This window comes from Xyrauchen texanus, chromosome 47, assembly GCF_025860055.1.
Source record: "Xyrauchen texanus isolate HMW12.3.18 chromosome 47, RBS_HiC_50CHRs, whole genome shotgun sequence".
Lineage (NCBI taxonomy): Eukaryota > Metazoa > Chordata > Actinopteri > Cypriniformes > Catostomidae > Xyrauchen > Xyrauchen texanus.
The window spans coordinates 18,040,797-18,061,656 of record NC_068322.1 but is presented as its reverse complement, the minus strand read 5'-3'; the positions used below and the strand labels follow the sequence as shown (position 1 = coordinate 18,061,656).

Sequence of the window (20,860 nt, the reverse complement as noted above, 5' to 3'; positions counted from 1 at the left end):
GTTAATTTGCTGCTACATTATCCAGTAGAATAGATAACAACAATAAAGCTTTATTTGAATAGGCTATACATTTATATTGAAATAATGTGTAGTTAGAGGTTGTGTTTCTTTACATAATAAAGAGTACTCCCAATTAGATCCACACAATGAAGTAAAGGTATTCGAAACTGATTATGCAAAAAACAACACTGGTATCGGATCGGTATCGATCGATCGATACTGAGATTTTAGATATCGGAATCGGATCGAAAGAGGAAAAATGGTATCGAAGCATCCCTAATTTTTGATCAGCTGAAGAAATCGCAAAATTATAAATAATTCTGATAATTAAAATACATTACATTATTGTAGCAGAAAGTACAGCATGTGGCTTTAGAAAGAAACATTGTTTATTTCCATACCACTGATCCATATCATAGCCTACAGTCCACAGCCATCTATTTTGCAATTGAGTTTGTCAATTAGTCTGAGGTAGGCTTACGATAAGGGCTTTTCTAAGGACACGTCAATGTACATATTTGTCAGACGGACACTTTTGGAGGGTCTCACTTTGGTGAGACGCAGCGTTTTAGACCGCTGTCAAGTTGAGCGTAGTTTGAAACTTATAATATATACTCCATAAGTATTGGTTAATCGTAACATTTTCCTGAATATCAAAATGAAAACACTTTGTTAACTATCATTATTTGATTGTTAGCCCTACTGAAAAATGCAGCAATGTAATGGTGGCATTATTCCGTGTTACAATTGACCCAATGAGTCAGTATGTGCTAACATAGATTTGTTCAATTGAAACCCCGCTTGTAAGCGTAATATAAATGTTTTATTTTCTCTACAAATTTGTATTACTGGATGTATATATCACAAAATTGTATTGTGACGTACTTGCCGATACCCAGCCGTAACATAGTTACGCCATTGTTCGAATCTCAAGTCAGTGGACATGTGAGCCCCTGGTTGAACATTGGCTCCAGCATGGCACTGTTTCGGCTGAAAAGTTAGCATTTTTGTGAGTTATAGGATTAATTTCTCCAGATATAACTTTAGTCGCTCATTACTGCATGTGTTAAACTGCACAACAGTTCATCAACGTGTCCTTACATTAGCCTGCAAACATGTGGATGATGAAGCTGCTCTCTGAGGGAGGAACATCCAATACTGTCTCTGCCTTAAAGTCCACCACAACATTCAACTACCATAAAATATGTTAAAAATGGCGGTTCAGTACATTTTTACAGACTGTAAGATGGATCCTTGCTTTTTCACATTCTGACATTAGGACAGATTTGTTGGAACATTGTGGACAGTCTAAGGTACAAGTCTTGTAGCACTTGTAAAGTTGCTAAATGACAAGGAGGCAAACTTGTTTGACAATTGTTTGATCAGAGTTTATGATGGCAGTCTTGTCTAAAAGCACAAATATTTATCAAGAAAAACACAGAGGATCAAAAGAGAATGAATTTCTGTTTTCCCTTGATAAGTCGCAGTATTCAGTTTCCTGAAGCTCTCAACACAATCTCGGTTTTAAAGGTGGCGATCAAGGCACAGCAAGGACGTGTCACAATGTCTTTATCTAAAAAAACAGGAACTTTCTGTTAGCTTAAGTCTCAGCATGATTTTCTTCTCTCATAGTTTCTTCGTTTTATCCCACCCCAAACCTCGTCTTTGATTCTAAATTACATTTCAAAGAGATGTCTCTTCTAACAGTGCAGTATGTTACTTTTAGCATTGCTTATTTACAGAGACTACATGGAAAAGTTCTTTAAAAGACATGCATTCGTCATGTAGCATGCTGATTAGGAAGCAGCATCGAATCAAATGTGATGCATTATGTTACATGTTGCTCTGGTGACAAACAGATATTGGCCATTAAAGGACAGGAAACCTGGTATAAACAGATAATAATGCATCTCACTTTCTATCTCTACATCTCTCTCTCTCTGTCTGTTCTGATGATTATTTCTAAAGGGGGCTGATTCTGTACTTTGTCTTTCCTTGTCTCTCTTTAGGCACGAGTTGTTGGAGGAAGCCAGAAGAAAGGGGTTACCCTTTGCTCATTGGGACGGTCCTACTGTTGTTGTGTGGTTGGAGGTGGGCGGCATTCACTTGCCCCAAAGCAAATTTAAACTTTTCTGTTCCCATATACTGTGTATATATATATATATATATTTGCAATGAGAGAAATTAACTTGAAGCCTCCTCTATGTTAATCAGAGTTAGGTAGGGGCGGAACTATCTGTTGGGCGTCCAGTGGCAGGCGAGAATGAGTGTTCTGTAAACCTGTTTGAAAAGAGTCATTATTTTTGTGATGCTAGTGGTGAAGAAATTACAAACCTTATCATTAGAACATCAAAACATCCTTTGGCTAAATGAGGCAATGCTGTGACCTAGTGGTGGAGCTAGGAATTTATCTATTGCACTTTTGGACATGTTTAAGTACATTTCTATACTTTTAATGTGTTTCTTGTTGAAAAATTGCTACTGCGTTTTTGTTTGTGTCTGTAGCTGTGGCTGGGCATGCCAGCATGGTATGTGGCAGCATGTCGTGCCAATGTGAAAAGCGGTGCTATTATGTCGGCCCTGTCGGACACTGAGATCCAGAGAGAGATCGGCATCAGTAACCCGCTGCACCGCCTCAAACTACGCCTGGCCATACAGGAGATGGTCTCACTCACCAGCCCCTCAGCACCCCCTACATCTAGAACAGTGAGTACACACACACACTGTATACCACCTCCTTTGTCAGGCTAATTTTATAGCTAGGATTTTATCTATCCTACAGTAATTACACAATAAAATAACATTTTTACACTTAGTGTAATTTGTCAAAATTAGATCTTGAAGGTTATATTTACCATGATTTTTCTTTAGACAATGTTCAAGCATTATGCACATTTGGGGATATTGCATAAAAACTGCTGGATGGAAAAAAAATGATGCAAATTAAATCTCCAAGATGCGCATAAAAACCATGTGCTTGCTTGTAGTGGATACATCTTTATTCAGTAAGAAGGTCTGAGCATAAACTATGATAGAAACACATTTACAGAGTGAATTCCTTCTGAATTTAATATCAGATGTGCATCATAAAAAGTCATCAACTTGCATCTGAAATTGTGCTCTGGATTATCAGTTTTAAACATGTATAAGAAATGGGATCAGAAAAGACCCAGAAAGTTGTGGTCTGGGCCAAATCTATACATTAAATGCGTTAAAATAAATTATGAAGTCCCATCAGTTTTAATGAAGTCTTTGTTCTAAGACAAATCAACCTCAGGGACATAAAAGTGCTTAAAGTTGAAGCATGGCTTTGAAATCAAATCCCAACCAAACATTCTCAGTTTCATCCATTTTTAATCCCTCTGCAGCTTTGATTTCCCGTTGCCATGGTAATGTGTGTTTGGCATTCGCTGTGACAGCTGAGCTGTGATGATATCGTGTAATCACATTTTCACAGACTGACACATCCACATCCCAGCAGTCCAACAAACTATTATCAAAGTTCTTGTTTTCAATTTACTCAGCAGTCATTCTACTAACTACATCAGCTCATTAAGCATGTTGCAATGGTGTTTTCCCCAGCAGCAGTTCCTGTCCTGTGAATAGGATTGATGCTCTGTGTGTTTGTGCTGTCTCAGGCCTTTGCCTAAGTGGGCGGGTCTTACTACTGATCTGACTGTGATGCTGTAACACTATTGGCTTACAGTGCTGCTGCTCTTCTTCTTTAACACTGCTTGCCATTCCTGATGGATTTGCTGCCACCCATGTAGCCGTCAGGTAATGTGTGGTTAACCCATGAGGAAATGGAGACCCTTGCTGCCCCCTCCAAAACGGTCAGTCAGCATGTCCTTCTCCACTTTGTTTTCTTAACATTGGTTGTGTCTCATTGCACTACCTATTTCTCAATGACGTAAATCAGTATATCATGGACTTGATTTAAGGCATTAGCAAGGGCCTTGGTCTACTTTGGGTCACTCATGACTAAGACCATGTCCACACTAATATACACTGGCAGCCAAAAGTTTGGAATAATGTTCAGATTTTGCTCTTATGGAAAGAAATTGGTTCTTTAATTCACCAAAGGTGCATTTAACTGATCACAATGTATAGTCAGGACATTAATAACATGAAAAATTACTATTACAATTTGAACTTAAACTACTTCAAAGGGTTCCCATTAAAATATCCTCCACGTGCAGCAATGACCGTTTTGCAGATCCTTGACATTCCAGCTGTCAGTTTGTCCAGATACTCAGGTGACATTTCACCCCACACTTCCTGTAGCACTTGCCATAGATGTGGCTGTCTTGTCGGGCACTTCTCTCGCACCTTACAGTCTAGCTGATCCCAAAAAAGCTCAATGGGGTTAAGATCCATAACACTCTTTTCCAATTATCTGTTTCAAAAGTGGCTTTTTCTTTGCAATTCTTCCCATAAGGCCTGCACCCCTGAGTCTTCTCTTTACTGTTGTACATGAAACTGGTGTTGAGCGAGTAGAATTCAATGAAGCTGTCAGCTGAGGACATGTGAGGCATCTATTTCTCAAACTAACATCAGTAATGTCCTGACTATACTTTGTGATCAGTTAAATGCCACTTTGGTGAATTAAAGTACCAATTTCCTTCCGAAACAGCCAAATCTGTACATTATTCCAAACTTTTGGCCAGCAGTTTATTTTGTCATGTTTTCACCTCATCCACACTGTAACAGACTTTTGCTCTACAGAAAGAGGAAAGTTCATGAGGCTGAACTAGGGAGCGGATTTAGACAGCTATTTTTATAAGATATGCCCTCTGGCACTGCGCCTGCATGCTTTTTTCACTATCTAATAATAATAGCATTTCTAAGAGCATTAACAAAACATGTCACAGAAATTTCACATTAGTTATTAATGCACAAGATACATAATTGAGACACTTAAATCTGACACCACATTGAAAGCTGGGATTTAATCCTGGACATGTTAAATTTTTAAAAATGAATAAAATAAAATATTAATGTTTCAGGTTCCAAATAGTTTCTAGATTGCTTATCAAATGCAAGCAATTGTTTTTAACTTAAATCCTTTATACTAAATTTGCCAGCTCAAGTGCATGACTAGTGATCTTTAGATGGGTGAACTGGCAATGACAGAGGTCCTAATATCCCATAGAGCACCTCTGACAAAACCGAGGCTGAATAGATGGTTTAATGTACAAATCAAATGTAATCAGTAAAAAGAGAATAAAACTAGTCTTGTTATTTCCCACTGAGCCTCACTCTGATGTCAGAGCAGGGGCACAATCACAGCTCACCTCATTTTGTACCTCTCATCAACATAACAATCACTGAAAACTAAGAACATGAGTCCACAATGGAAAACGATATACTGTGATTAAAGTGCATGGATGTTATTAGCAGTGAAAATGCATGTATGCTTTATGTATTTGATGCAATGTGTGATATAAAATGTGGAAGTCTGTTGTATGTTTGCATGACTGTGCTTTTACAGTACATACTTGTTGCAGAAATGCTAATTCCTAACAAATTAGTACATTAGCTCTATATGATTGGGTGATTGTGTGGGATGTATGAACTGATATTACAAAAGGAAGAATTTGTAGATTAGTCAATTACTTTTACAAAGTAAATAATTGTGTACATTGTGAAACAATATAAAGACCTTGTAAGGATAAAATAACTTCTTATGCTTCACCCTACAGAAGTCAGAGTCAGAAGAGGGGAGTTGGTCACAGGTAAGAGTACAACATTTTCTTTTCATTGTTTCTCACACAGCATACATTTATTTGCAGGGGCACTTGTACAGTACTGACATAAATGTACAAAATGTACTTCTCAAACTCTTTTGAAGGTATTTCCATAACACACACACACACACTGTTCACATGAGAATAGTGTAATATACTTGTTTCCTATCTTGTCTTATATGAAATATAAAATTAGATTCAATATTTCAAAGTTAAGTGAACTTAATTACACATGTTTTGAAGATGCCATTACTCATTTCAATTGAGTAAAGTGAACTTATTAGGGTTTTCAGTGTATAGTCTAGACAAACAAAAGTAGATTTTCTTTTAGTTGGGCTGCAATGGCATGATTGTTTAATCTAAAGTGTTGTATATGCCATTTAGACTCTGGCATACGGCGATATGAACCACGAATGGATTGGGAACGAGTGGCTGCCCAGTCTAGGTCTACCTCAGTACCGCAGCTACTTCATGGAGTGTTTGGTGGATGCACGCATGCTGGACCATCTCACCAAGAAAGACCTCAGAGTGCATTTAAAAATGGTGGACAGCTTCCACAGGTAAATGATCCAGAACTACAGTAAACCGCTCTCATCTTATTCCCAATTTGAATAGTGAAAGAATATGTCCTTGAATCAGCACCTTATAGTCTACTTTTGGATAAGGATTATAGCAAGAAATTGAATGTAAACTAGAGAAAATTATCACTGTATATATTATCCACGATTAAGGTGGAATATCCCCATCTGTTCTTTAGAAACCATTTATATAATATATTAAAGGGGTAAGTTCACCCAAAAATGAAGATTCTCTCATCATTTACTCACCCTCATGCCATGCCAGATGTGTATGACTTTTCTTCTTCTGCTGAACACAAATTCATATTTTTAGAAGAATATCTCAGCTCTGTGGGTTCATACAATTAAAGTGAATGGTGACCAAAACTAAATAAATGTACTCCAGACAACTCTGTCCGTTGTTAGACATGATATGATAGGTGAGAAACAGATTAATAGTCTTTTTTTTTTTTTTTTTTTTTACTATAAATATTGATCAGTTTCTCACCCACTCTTGTCATATCGTGTCTGAACACATGGATTACTTTTATGCTGTCTGTATGTGGATTTTACAGCTTCAAAATGTTGGCACCCATTGACTTGCACTGTAATAGGATCTACAGCCTAATTTGTGTTCAGTACAAGAAAGAAAGTCATACACATCTAGGATGGCACAAGGGTGAGTAAATGATGAGAATTTTTGGGTGAACTATTCCTTTAATGTACTATTAGCCGTTCTGTTTCACATGTTTAGGCTCTAATATTACTGTATTTTTCAGGGGTTAGTTCACCCAAAAATGAAAATTATATCATCATTAACTCACCCTGTCGTTACAAACCTGTATTACTGTCTTCCATGGAAATAAACATTTATGCTTCTATTTTCCATACAATGACAATAGACAGTAAGTCCAGAAAGGACAAAAAAGTACCATAGAAGCAGTGAGGGTGCTTAGATAATGACAAATGAATCATCCTTTTAAGCTGCATTAACTGATTCTTATTCAAAATGGTAACAGAACCAGCCTGCAGTACGGCATCATGTGTTTGAAGAAGCTCAACTATGACAGGAAAGAGTTGGAGAGACGCAGAGAGAGCAGCCAACATGAGATCAGAGGTACATACAGTTGAAGTCATCAAAATTCATTTTTTAAGGACTCCACAGATTTCATATTAGCAAACTATAGTTTTGGCTAGTGGTTTAGGGCATCTACTTTGTGCCTAACATGAGTCAATTTTCCAACAATTGTTTGCTGACAGATTATTTCACTTTTAATTTACTTTATCACAATTCCAGTGGGTCAGAAGTTTACATACACAAAGGTAACTGTGCCTTTCGCAGCTTGGAAAATTCCAGAAAAGATGTCATCCTTTAGGCAATTAGCTTCAGATAGTCTAATTGGTTAATTGGAGGTGTACCTGTGGATTTACTTTAAGGCCTACCTTCAAACTCAGTGCCTCTTTACTTGACATCATGGGAAAATCAAAAGAATTCAGCCAAAACCTCAGAAAAAAAATTGTGGACCGCCACAAGTCTGGTTCATCCTTGGGAGCAATTTTCAAATGCCAGAAGGTACCACATTCATCTGTACAAACAACAGTATGCAAGTATAAAAACCATAGGACTACACAGACATCATATCACTCAGGAAGGAGACACATTCTGTCTCCTAAAGAGTGAACAGAGTTTGGTGTGAAAAGTGCAAATCAATCCCAGAACAACAGCGAAGGACCTTGTGAAGATTCTGGAGGAAACAGGTAGACAAGTATCTATATCCACAGTAAAACAAGTCCTATATTGATATAACCTAAAAGGCTGCTCAGCAAGGAAGAAGCCACTGCTCCAAAACCACCATAAAAAAGCCAGGCTACAGTTTGTATGTGCACATGGGGACAAAGATCTTACTTTTTGGAGAAATGTCCTCTGGTCAGATGAAACAAAAGATAACTGTTTGGCCATAACGAACATTGTTATGTTTGGAGGAAAAAGGATGAGGCTTGCAAGCCGAAGATCATCCCAACTGTGAAGCATGGGGGGTGCTTTGCTGAAGGAGGGACTGGTGCATTTCACAAAATTTGTGGCATCATGTGGATATATTGAAGCAACGTCTCAAGACATCAGCCAAGAAGTTAAAGCTCTGTTGCTAATGGGTCTTCCAAATGGACAATGACCACAAGCATACCTCCAAAGTTGAGGCAAAATTGCTTAAGGACAACAAAGTCAAGGTATTGGAGTGGCATCACGAAGCCCTGACCTCAAAAAAAGTCTGTGTGAGCAAGGAGGCCTACAAACCCTACTCCGTTACACCAGTTCTGTCTGGAGGAATGGGCCAAAAATCCAGCAACTTATTCTGAAAAGCTTGTGAAAGGCAACCCAAAACATTTGACCCAAGTTAAACAATTTAAAAGCAATGCTGCCAAATACTAACAAATTGTATTTTTTTTTGTAATTGTATGTTAACTTCTGACCCACTGGGAATGCGAAGAAAGAAAAGCTGAAATAAATCATTCTCTCTACTATTATTCTGACATTTCACATTCTTAAAATAAAGTATTGATCCTAACTGAAGACAGGGAATGTTTTCTACAATTAAATGTCAGGAATTGTGAAAAAATGTGTTTAAATGTATTTGGCTAAGGTGTATGTAAACTGACTTGTACGACAGGCCAAACTACACTTTCTTGTAAATCATTATGACCAAGAAAAAATGCATATGACTCCATTTTTCTTCAGATGTGCTAGTGTGGACCAATGAGCGTGTGATTAGATGGGTTCAAAACATCGGTCTCCGTGATTACTCCAACATCCTGTTGGAGAGCGGCGTGCACGGGGCGCTCATCGCACTCGATGACAACTTTGACTACAGCAGTCTGGCCCTGCTGCTGCAGATCCCCAACCAAAACACTCAGGTCTCCACACACATTCACTAGCACTACCATTACGTCTAGTTTTATTTTAAAGGAAGAATATTTAAAAATAAATAATAATTTCCCCTCTACAGGCGAGACAAATTCTGGAACGAGAATACAATAACTTGCTGGCACTGGGAACAGAAAGACGATTAGATGAGGTTAAGCACTAGTTTCTTATATTTTTTACACATTTTGAAAACATAGTGAGCTGCCTACCTAGGGAGCTGCCTTCTAAAGTAGCATCCTAACTGAATTGACTGATTTGGCCGCTGTAGGCAGCTTACTTATTTTGGGAATAAAGCCAACGTAACGTCATCAGACATCTGCTCAAGGCAGATACAGCATTATGTAATGATTGTGGTCTGAATCTGTCTTTGGACTGTTTGCAGTGTGATGAGAAAGACTTTAGAGGGCCATCGTGGAGGAGGCAGTTTCCTCCGCGGGACTTTCACGGGATCAGCATAATGCCCGGCTCGGCCGAGACCCTGCCTGCGGGCTTCCGTCTCACTGCCACCTCTGCACACTCACGCAGACTGCCACCCGAGGGTAAGACAATGCAACTGCATGTGCAAAATACACACTACCATTCAGAGCACAATACTCTCCACATGCTTAAGCACTCAGTGTAGAGTTAAATCATCCTTCCCTGTATATACTGCATATAAACGACTACTTTTTAAAATAGTGAAACAGTATGGGATAAATGGAACATTTTTATATATATTACTCCAAGTTACAATCTACATAACAGTGCAACATAAAAATACTGTTTGCTATATATAGATATATAGGCTGTAGGTATAAATAGGCTGACTATGAAATAATGGAAATGTAGGCGCCACGTTAACTTGTCCTGTCACAAACTTACCATAGCTGAACCATTGGAGTCATATATCAGACAGATGAAGATCTTCATTTTTGTTTTCAGCAATGTGTTTAGCAATATAGATGGATATTAGCATCTTCTACTCACTGTGTCTCCACTACTGTTGTTAAAATAACCGCGCCTGCAACTCTGCTTATCAGGGTTTATGCAGCACCTTATGTCTATAGCATGGCGAGAGGAGCAATGAGCGAGAATGAAGTGCGTTTGGCAGTAGAGAAAAATATTAATTAGCGTGGCATTTACAGCTCTGTAGTTGACACGTTAAGATTTTAGTTGTCAAATTTTTGAATGAGGAAAGTGAGTGCATCTTAGGTAAGCAGTACACAGAGAATACTATGGAAGCCTGCTTCTGCCACATGAAAATAATTGTAATTAATGGAAAGGAGGAGGCGAGAACCGGCTTGAAGATATAAATAACAGCTTAATATAAAACTGAACCAAAAAGACACAAAGGTGTCGGACAGCTGTCTGTAAATTTGTCTTAATCAGATGTCAGACCATCTCCAATTTCACCAGCGCACATAATGTGGTTTTCTCATAACATGATTTGTAAATGCAAAGCGCTTTGGGTTCACTTTTGAACCCAAAGTGAGAGAGAGACTGAGCTGTCTCTCTCTCACTGCCATCTTTGGTCAGCCTTTATCCCTCTCGAGGGCTAATTAGCCTGATTAGGACCCGGGTGTGCGGAATCACGACCCGGCCCCGCCCTCCACCCTGCCACATTCCTCCCTCGTTCTCTCAACATGTCCGGCATGACAAACACACCGCCTTCCGCCCCATCTGCCGGCAGGTCATCCCCGCCATCCTGAATCTGGGAGGGGACAGGGAAACAACAATAATTAAAAACACAGGGGGGTGCTCCCTGTAACAGTGCAGTACCCCCTAAAAACCAAAGTAAACTTTAAAAGAGTGGGAAAGGCCAACGCGTAGCGGCAGCTGGAGAGAACTTACTCGCCGGTTCTCTGATACACCTTAGCTTGGTCCTCGGCCACTCCTCCACCCTCTAGTGGACGACAGCCACACCTCCCCGGGTGGATCGGAGGCAGTCCTCCGGCCCCTGGTGGTAGGAACGCACCGCCGCGTTTTTGGTGGAAGGTAGGGGTCTTCCCCACCCCAGGCAGCGGTAACCGCTCTAGGCGGTTGGTTGGGAGCCCCATCTCCCCTCCGCTTCCAGGAGGCCGGGCTATCCTTTCAGGTGGACTGTAGTGGCGAGAACTCCACTACGGTGCATCCCTCCTCCTTCTCGGGTTTCAGCACCAGTGTAAAGGGATTATTGGAAAGGAGGCGGCTTGAGAATATAAATAATATTTTAATAAGAAACTTAAACAAAAAGACAAACACACAAAGGTGTCGGGCAGCTGTCCATAAATCTCTCTCTCGTCGCACTGCAGTCTCCAGTCGGCCTTTATCCCTCTCTGAGGCTTGATTAGCCTGATTAGGGGCGGGTGTGTGGAAACATGACCCGGCCCCGCCCTCCGCCCTGCTACATTATGCTTTGGTATTCATTTAGATACCAATTCATATTTATGAGATTCAAAAGTCAATTATTTTTACATCATAAATATGACTTAGTACCTCAAAATCTTTACTTACCAAAGTGCAATTTTTTTTCTTATGCTGCAGAAATGGGCTTCCATAGCATACTATGGATTGTTCAGTCAGAATTAAACTAGTATACTGCTCCAAACATGGCCACACACTTCCAGGAAGACACAACATCAAAAAGAAGAGACACACACTGGTCTGATTGTGTTCTGTTGTTTTCTATGGACTGCTGCTGTAGTCCTGTATGAGGTGATGGATGACAGTCCTGACGACATGTATTTGGACTGGTTTCAAGGTCAGATATAACGGAGCCTCCAGTCATGTGGCATTCCAGACCCCCACCCCTTAAACTGTACTCGTACTCCCTTACGTGGTCTTACTGTCTCCTTTCCTCTATACTGTCAAGTATACCCGTCAACTACAGTGACTGAAAACAGTGTAGTGCTATTATATCAACTGATTGTTATTTGAATTCAACGGTAAGGCATATGTTGGTCGTGGTATACCAGCAATTGTTTTTTTTTTTTTTTTATTCACAAATTCAAAATTAACTCATTATACTAATTTCGAAATATTGAACTTTTAATGGTCCTTCGTGTTTTCATTTTAATTCAGAGTCTAGGATGTCAAATATTTAATTTTTAGACATTATTCAAAGAATTCTTCCTAAAGTGTTCTTTCTGACTTTTGTGTAATTTAGTTGCATTGCATTTAGTGCTATCAGGACTTGGGTAAATGGTTACATTGGATATTATAGATCCAATTAAAACCACCCCAAATGAACCAAGCTATGCAAGAACAAATCAGGACACACTAGATCATCAGTAAAATGTCATAATATTGCATCAATGTAAATTGTATGCATTAACGTGACTTAGACATTACTCGTTGCCTTGCGTTTAAAGTATACAATGGTTAAAATCGACTGTTTTTACATTATGTGATTTGTATTCACACTTTTCTCAAGCTGTGGTGCATCTTGCATAAGCATGAAGAACAACGTTTTTACTAGTGCTTTCCTTTAACGCCTTACTTGCTGGACTGCCTTCATGTTCTGGTTCCTCTAGTCTTTGTGTGGAGATTAACCACTTGTAGCAGGGAGACTGTAGTGAAATCACTGACTTGGTGACTATCCAACTAACCATGTGATATTGTGCTGTCCTGGTTGCGTGTTTTTTGTGGGTGCAAGAGTAAAGGACATTGCGACTGGTATTGTATGTAACAGAATGGCCATGTACACACTGTAGCTAAATACGATAGGGGTTGCACGGACCAGTTGATTAGTTCTGCCACAAATGTGGGAACAGGCAAGTGCCTAGTTTGTGTCGACTAGTCATTAAATCACAAGTTCATTTGTGCTTGTTTTATAAATATTGACAGTCGGAGTAAATTCCTGTCGACAAACATTGTCCGAGTGTAACTGTGTGACATTAGATTTTTTATTACCTATAACAGCCAAATATATTTGGAATTACTCAAAAGTGAACCCAAAGCGCTTTGCATTTACAAATCATGTTATGAGAAAACCACATTATGTGCGCTGGTGAAATTGGAGATGCTCTGACATCTGATTAAGACAAATTTTCATCTAATGATTAATCGACAAGTAAAAATGAGCAGTCATATGCTTGACAAATGTGGTTTACTTAAAAATGCCAGACAATAATATCTCCAATCTACAGTACCTAATATCGCTTTCATCATAAATATCCAAGTATATATAGCGAACGGGTTTCAATGGTGGCATCTATATTTTATGAGATGTCAGACTGATGCAGTGTTTATGGCCGTCAACCATTTTCCCAAATTCAGGAGTGAGTCCAGCATTCTGTACGCACACAGAATGATAATTTAGGACATTCACTCCCAAAACATTGCAGTGTGTACATGGTCTGAATGAGCAACAGTCTATTTTACATATGGTAGCTTATTCTATCAATGTCTTTGTTTGCTTGCAGTCGGGCCATCAGCGTTACAGCGTTTGGACAGTTCCACTGTGAGGACATACTCTTGCTGAGAGAAGACAGACTATAAGCCGTAAGTCTTATACCCTCACGTGTTTAATGAAGCTGATCTAGACACTCTTTCACTTAAGTGCAAAACAGAATTAAAGGAATATTCCCATGTTAAGATCAATCGACAGCATTTGTGACAATGTTGATTACCACAAAAATTTATTTCGACTCAGCCCCATTCACTTCCATTGTAATTGCATTACTGGAACCCAGATTTTTTAATATTTTTTTTTTAAGCAAAGGAGGGATAAGTCGAGATAATTTCTTGTGGTAATCAACATGGTGCCACATCCAACTTGGATTGAAATTTATAATCAAATAAATAAATATATTCAGGCGTTAGACAGGTTTAGCCTGTCAAAATAAATCATTTGCCCAGGACAGCTTTAACTGAACTAAAAACCACCTGTTAGAAATGAAAATATATATATACATTTTTTTAAACAGTTTGACAAATCATTATAGTAATTATAAGAGAATAAATGACCAAGGAACTGAATTGTGCAAAATTCAGTCTCGATTAGGAACTCCTGGGGTTAGGTGGGAAACACATTTAGAAGCAAATACCTGTATCTTGTCACCACACACTTCCTCAACATCCTTGCCAGCGCAAATCAAGTGTAGACTGCAATCATTGGCTTTCGTCACTGCATTGCCACATGATCCTCCAGACGTCTCACTCACCATAATGGCCTCTGTAGTACTGGATAGTGCTTGGATCAGACACTCCAATAATGTCTCCACCACCTCCTCCATTTCACCAAACGCCCCTACACCTGCGTTCTGCTCCACTCTGTTTTCATCTTACCGGTCTTGCTTTGTTTCAGTCATCTTCTTTTCTCAATTAAGGACGTGTAATCAATCGGCCATGTTGGTTTTCCGTACCGCCACTCTGTCGACTGAGCGCAACTTGTTTTGAATGCAGAATTTTCCTTTAAGTTGATCCGAACCTCAGTGGGTTTGGAAATGACTTGCGTCATCAACTTGAATACGATTTGAAGCCGTTTCACCTTTGATTTGATTTTTTTTACAACCAAACTATGGGAGAGCAGCAAAAAAATGCAGTGTCCCAACCAAAAACAACTCATTGAAAAGTCTAAGTCTATCCCATACATCCTTGTTATTCCCATCAAAAATTAAAGAGCTACTGTAGATAGGGTCCATAGTTTGACTTTTGAACCCACAATGTTCCTTTAAAGGGATAGTTCACCCCAAAATGAAAATTATGTAATTGTTTACTCAGCCCTGTGTTGTTATAACCCTTATTTGACATTCTTTTTCTCACCACAAAGGTAGAGATGTGAAAAATGTTGTGCTCATTGATGTCATACAAAAGCAGTTTATGATGACCACATCTTCAAGCTGCAAAAGTATAATTCAGAAGTCTAATAAATTATTCCATGAGACTCATGATTGTTATGAAAGCATACAATGAGTTTTGGTGAGAAACAAACCAAAATCGAATGTATCATTTAGTGAAACTCTTGACCAACCGTTGCTGTCCTGTGCACATTCATGAGACTGCCCGAGAGTAGCAGTTACGCTGGACCCTCATCTGAGATGGGGCGTTCAACTGAAAGCTAATTTTGAACAGAACTTATTAAAAACATCTAAAATTTTAAGTCGAAGAGGAGATGCATTTCTATGCCTGGCCTTTGTTTGACTTCCAAACACTCGGTTTCAAACATGAGAGATTGAAGAGGCTGAGAAAGCCAGTCACACCACTTCCTAACCTGGCGGAAAATGACATGCAATAAAAAGGTATCTTAATCAGAGTTTTTGTTCTAACCAGCCACAATGACAGATAGGAAATCGCTTGGTTTCTATTTGCGGTGGCGCGCCATGATCCCCCTCTGATGTGAACTAGCAACATTCCGAAAACTTTCTCATAACAGTATATTGAATCCAGCATCTCATGAGCCAGTTAGAAACGACTTGATTTTAACAGATATTGTTACAACTACCGAATGTTTAGCTGAGGTCTCTCTCTCTTCAGAGAAGGTCTGTCATAAACACCGGTTCAGAATGGAGAAGCAGTGACACATTCTAGGGTCCTCCACATTTCTCTCTGGTTCTTCCAGTGAAATTTCTTAAGCGAAACCTCAAACACTGCAGACTCCTTTACACTCTGTCTGACTGTAGCATCTGGGTGTGGCTGCCTTCATAATCATAAGTCTCATGAAGTAATTAATTAGACTTCTGAATTTTACTTTTGTATCCTTTTAAAGCTTGAAAAGGTAGTCACCATGAACTGTCACTGAATGATATCACAGAGCACAAAATGTTTTCACAACTTCTCCCTTTGTGTTAAAAAAAGACATCAAGACATATGACAAAACAGGGGTTAGTAAACAATTACTGAATTTTCATTTTTCGGTGAACTAACCCTTTAACCTAAAAGTTAAAGCCTTGGCTTTTTAATTTATGGTCACATTAGCCATAACAGCTAATATAGAACATCCGGAAAGTATTCACAGCGCTTCACTTTTCCACATTATTTAAATTGCAGCCTTATTCCAAAATGGATTAAATTCATTAGTTTCCAAAAAAATTCTACTAACAATACCCCATAATGGCAATGTGAAAGTTTGTTTGAAATCTTTGCAAATGTATTAAAATTTCATATACATAAGTATTCACAGCCTTTGCCATGACACTCAAAATTGAGCTCAGGTGCACGAGCTCATCCTGTTTCCACTGATCATCCTTGAGATGTTTCTACAACTTGATTGGACATGATTTGGAAAGGCACACACCTGCCTATATAAGGTTCCACAGTTAACAGTTCATGTCAGAGCACAAACCAAGCCATGAAGTCCAAGGAATTGTCTGTAGACCTCCGAGACAGGATTGTATCGAGGCACAGATCTGGGGAAGGGTACAGAAAGATTTCTGCAGCATTGAAGGTCCCAATGAGCACAGTGGCCTCCATCCGTAAATGGAAGTTTGGAACCACCAGGACTCTTCCTAAAGCTGGCCGCCCGGCCAAACTGTGCGATCGGGGGAGAAGGGCCTTAGTCAGGGAGGTGACCAAGAACCCGATGGTCACTCTGACAGAGCTCCAGCGTTTCTCTGTGGAGAGAGGAGAACCTTCCAGAAGAACAACCATCTCTGCAGCACTCCACCAATCAGGCCTGTGTGGTAGAGTGGCCAGATGGAAGCCACTGCTCAGTAAAAGGCACTTGACAGCCCACCTGGAGTTTGCCAAAAGGCACCTGAAGGACTCTCAGACCATGAGAAAGAAAATTCTCTGGTCTGATGAAACAAAGATTAAACTCTTTGGCCTGAATGGCAAGGAATGTCTGGAGGAAACCAGGCACCGCTCATCATCTGGCCAATACCATCCCTACAGTGAAGCATGGTAGTGGCAGCATCATGCTGTGGGGATGTTTTTCAGCAGCAGGAACTGGGAGCCTAGTCAGGATCGAGGGAAAGATGAATGCAGCAATGTACAGAGACATCCTTCATGAAAATCTGCTCCAGAGCACTCTGGACCTCAGACTGGGGTGAAGGTTCTTCTTCCAACAGGACAATGACCCTAAGCACACAGCCAAGAAAACAAAGGAGTGGCTACGGGTCAACTCTGTGAATGTCACTGAGTGGCCCAGCCAGAGCCCAGACTTGAACCCGATTGAACATCTCTGGAGAGATCTGAAAATGGCTGTACACCGACACTCTCCATCCATCCTGATGGAGCTTGAGAGGTCCTGCAAAGAAGAATGGGAGAAACTGCCCAAAAATAGGTGTGCCAAGCTTGTAGCATCATACACAAAAAGACTTGAGGCTGTAATTGGTGCCAAAGGTGCTTCAAAGTATTGAGCAAAGGCTGTGAATACTTGGGTACATGTGATTTTTTTTTAATACATTTGCAAAGATTTCAAACAAACTTCTTTCACATTGTCATTATGGGGTATTGTTTGTAGAATTTTGTGGAAAATAATGAATTAAATCAATTTTGGAATAAGGCTAAACATAACAAAATGTGGAAAAAGTGAAGCGCTGTGAATTCTTTCTGGATGCACTGTAACAGCTTGTTCTAATCTTTAAATGTAAAACGTTTGTATTCCAGATGTATTATAGTCGTAATTTGAAGTTGGGCCTGAATGAAGAATGCTGTCGAGTCACACTGCCAAGAGAAACCCCAGAGGATGGGGCGAGGAGGGGTAATGGTGTGCCAGCCCCACACTCCCTCCTCTGCACTGAACAAGCCAAGGCCACAACCCAGGCACCCCCCACAGGTGCTAACACACTCTCACCCTTTCTACTTCAGCTTACATACTGTGTATTCTACGGGGGATGTGTAGGTTCAGCTGTAAATGAATATAAATAAAGCTGTTTTTTTTATGATATATATATATAGATATATATACACACGTCTGTATAAAAAGATGAAGAAAAAATACGAGAACATATTCAGAGCAGATTATGTCCCTTAACGTCATGGTTTAAAATTATGCTGCTCTTTGAACTTTTAGCCTAGATCTGAGAGATGTTTTTGTACATGCTGTTTGTTCATGTGTTTTGAGGCCTGTTGTGGTCTGGTTGTTGAAAGCCCCTCCCCCTCATTCAGATGTTACTTCCTGCTGTCGGACAATGAGAGCTGTACTTACCCGTCATGTCCTACCAGTTGCATCACTCATCATGGAGCTCAAACCTACCAAGGTGTGAAAGATTTTAAAGTCTACATGAAACGGCATTTGCAACCCATTTATGTTCCACAGTAGAAACGTAGAGCGTAATGTGATTTTATCCATCAGGAATTGGATCATAAAATGTTGCCGATCCATACTAGAATCAAGCTAGATGCGAATACCCATTTGAAGTGGATTGTAGAGGACTGCATGACTCCTGAAACTCTGAGCACCCACTTTTTAGGGACATGGAGATGTATCCACAGTAGTATCCCAATGGAAACACTGCTTTACTTATGTTAACGATAAATGGCATTCAGTTAGAAAAGGTACATGAACTACAAAAGTGTGTTTACTGATAAATCCATATTTACATGAGATTCTAAATCATAGGCTTATTCTCTGCTTTTGACGTCAATGTAATTGGTCATGCACAGAATACTTGCGCACATTGGATAAAGGGGCGGTCACACTAAACTTTGTGCTCCAGTCACTCCCATTGAAATGCAACCTTCTGCGAAAAATTCAGTACTATGCTGCGTAAGTTCAAGTTTGGTGAACTCTGATCTACTAATCCGTATGATGAGAGGATGCGAGACCAATAGAAGTTTGAAATGTCACACACTGAACTTTTGGTTTAATACAAAGAATACAGGGTTTATTGTTGCAGGAAAGTGAGACGACAGAAGATTTTAACATTTTTAATATAATAATATTTGTGTGATGAAATCATATCATGGTCCGTTGCGTTGTCCGAAAAATATTGCGTGCTCAAAGCCTAGTGTGGGCGCCTTTAAAGCAGTAAGAGTTAAGGTTTACATTCAATACAAAATTGGGGTAATGGGCAAAAATGTCCTCACCGTGATGAAGGAAAACAGTTTAAGTCTTATTTACATGACTTTACACTTAAAAAGAATGTAAATGCCCTCAATGCTTAACTAGCTACAACAGTGAGTGCATTTACATGTGAGCTGAAATAATCGGGTTATTCTCTGCTTTTGACGTCAAAACATTTGTGCACATTGTACAAGCCTGCAAGAATGCTGATAAAGGGTTTTACATGCAAAATCTGAATAATGGGTAGAAATCTGTGAACCAATCGGTTTTTGCTTAAACAGTTTATGACCTTACATGAAACAAAAAGTCATTTTAGGTGGAGCAAGTTACAGAACACTTACTGAAAGTAAATGTTGAATTCATGTTGACTTTAAAGCATCTAATCACAGATGTTATTGTTTGGCAAGAATGAAAGTATAACACCATTTTAGATCAAATTGTCACCTGTTGTGGGTAAAACAAATGTCTCAGAAAAGCACAGTGTGTGTCATCGCCACTATGACATGGACTACTCACTCTACTCAACACTCTGCGTGATGGCACATCTGATGTCATTCACTGAACACCTGACCACCCATCAACCAATCAGCTAGCCTCAACAGACTCTTGTAGGAGAAATAACTAAAAGACAGGCTTAGCTCATAGTGAATTTAGAGTGTATATCAACTTGAAATCCAGATTAAACTTTTTAAAAGACAAACCTGTTGCCTGCTGTGACTTTGGTGTAAAACTGTTTTCAAACTCTGTTTCTGTCGAGGTTGCAGGGGAAATCTTGACTTCCTGTCTTTGAGTTATTTCTGACACAATTTTCAACAGTTATACATCCCTGTTTTGCATGCACGAGAATATTCTGATTTTGTGTCCATTTTTTTATTTTTATTAATGATTGTATTTTGGTCAAAACTATGTGGTGATCAAAGATCTTTTCATTGTCAATAAAAAAAGTACAGTCTAATAGATTTTGTTTATAAAAATAATTGTCAAAATGTTTTACAAAACAATTTCTTCAAGTTGACAGCTTTATAGTTTAAGTTCATGGGTTGCAAATAAAACACATATTTGGGTGACTTTCACGAACCCTACCAAAAAACATGTCCAAGTCATTTTCCAAAATTGGAAATAAATCAAAAATAAGGCTACTTTTACGACCATTAATTTTCTCATCTTGTTAAGTTTAACTTTTTTCCACCTAAAACATGAGAATGGTAATGAGAATTGATTTTAAAATGTGAACAAATCTTTATGGCCCTAAAGTTAGATATTACATTTAAATTTGGGGTAAAATATAACATTTTTGTGATATTCTCACTTTCATACTCATCCAAAGAGCGTTATCTCAAGATTTTTCCTTTAAGTCAACAGGTAGTTGTATTTGGGCAAGCCATTGAGATGATACTATTGCAAGTATCACTCCTACTGATTCAAGAGATTATTACTGCTATACTACCTATTGGATACCATGATTAGATTCTATACGCATAACGAGTTTCACAGTTTAACAGTGTCAGATGTTGGAGGGAAAGCTGGCGTGCGTGCATTTGTCCACATCTCATGATGAATTATTTACCAGGTCCTTTAAGTGTTACTCGCACCATCTTCTCAATGTCCTTAAAGACCTCAGGATCTTCAATGGTGGGAGTGATCTATGCATTTAAAATTAGAAATGTCTAAATTAGAAAGCTCTGCAGTACTATATTTTGACTAAAGCACAAGATTTGCATCTGTCCCA

At 39.1% G+C, this 20,860-nt stretch overlaps 2 protein-coding genes across 4 annotated transcripts in view; one reads left to right on the top strand and one right to left on the bottom strand.

The window, feature by feature from the left end:
- ppfia2 (PTPRF interacting protein alpha 2) overlaps positions 1–18,633 on the top strand; it is a 182,644-nt gene extending 164,011 nt beyond the window's left edge. The window contains exons 21-32 of one of the 3 annotated variants that reach the window (XR_007969906.1): positions 2,010–2,091; positions 2,506–2,706; positions 3,771–3,833; positions 5,703–5,735; positions 6,132–6,307; positions 7,324–7,421; positions 9,039–9,214; positions 9,307–9,375; positions 9,607–9,763; positions 13,607–13,685; positions 17,733–17,901; positions 18,234–18,633. Coding sequence is in view for 2 of the 3 variants with exons in the window: in XM_052120656.1 (XP_051976616.1) it covers positions 2,010–2,091; positions 2,506–2,706; positions 3,771–3,833; positions 5,703–5,735; positions 6,132–6,307; positions 7,324–7,421; positions 9,039–9,214; positions 9,307–9,375; positions 9,607–9,763; positions 11,887–11,943; positions 13,607–13,665 (1,171 nt within the window). In the remaining variant the exon portion in view is untranslated. Of the gene's footprint in view, positions 1–2,009; positions 2,092–2,505; positions 2,707–3,770; positions 3,834–5,702; positions 5,736–6,131; positions 6,308–7,323; positions 7,422–9,038; positions 9,215–9,306; positions 9,376–9,606; positions 9,764–11,886; positions 11,944–13,606; positions 13,686–17,732 lie in introns of all 3 variants that reach the window. The other 2 variants (XM_052120656.1, XM_052120655.1) reach the window with 2 other exon arrangements.
- Positions 18,634–18,821: 188 nt separating this feature from the next.
- acss3 (acyl-CoA synthetase short chain family member 3) overlaps positions 18,822–20,860 on the bottom strand; it is a 46,126-nt gene continuing 44,087 nt past the window's right edge. Inside the window, exon 16 of the mRNA XM_052120657.1 lies at positions 18,822–20,774. Coding sequence (XP_051976617.1) covers positions 20,691–20,774 — 84 coding nt within the window. The 3' untranslated portion in view covers positions 18,822–20,690. The remainder of the gene's footprint in view (positions 20,775–20,860) is intronic.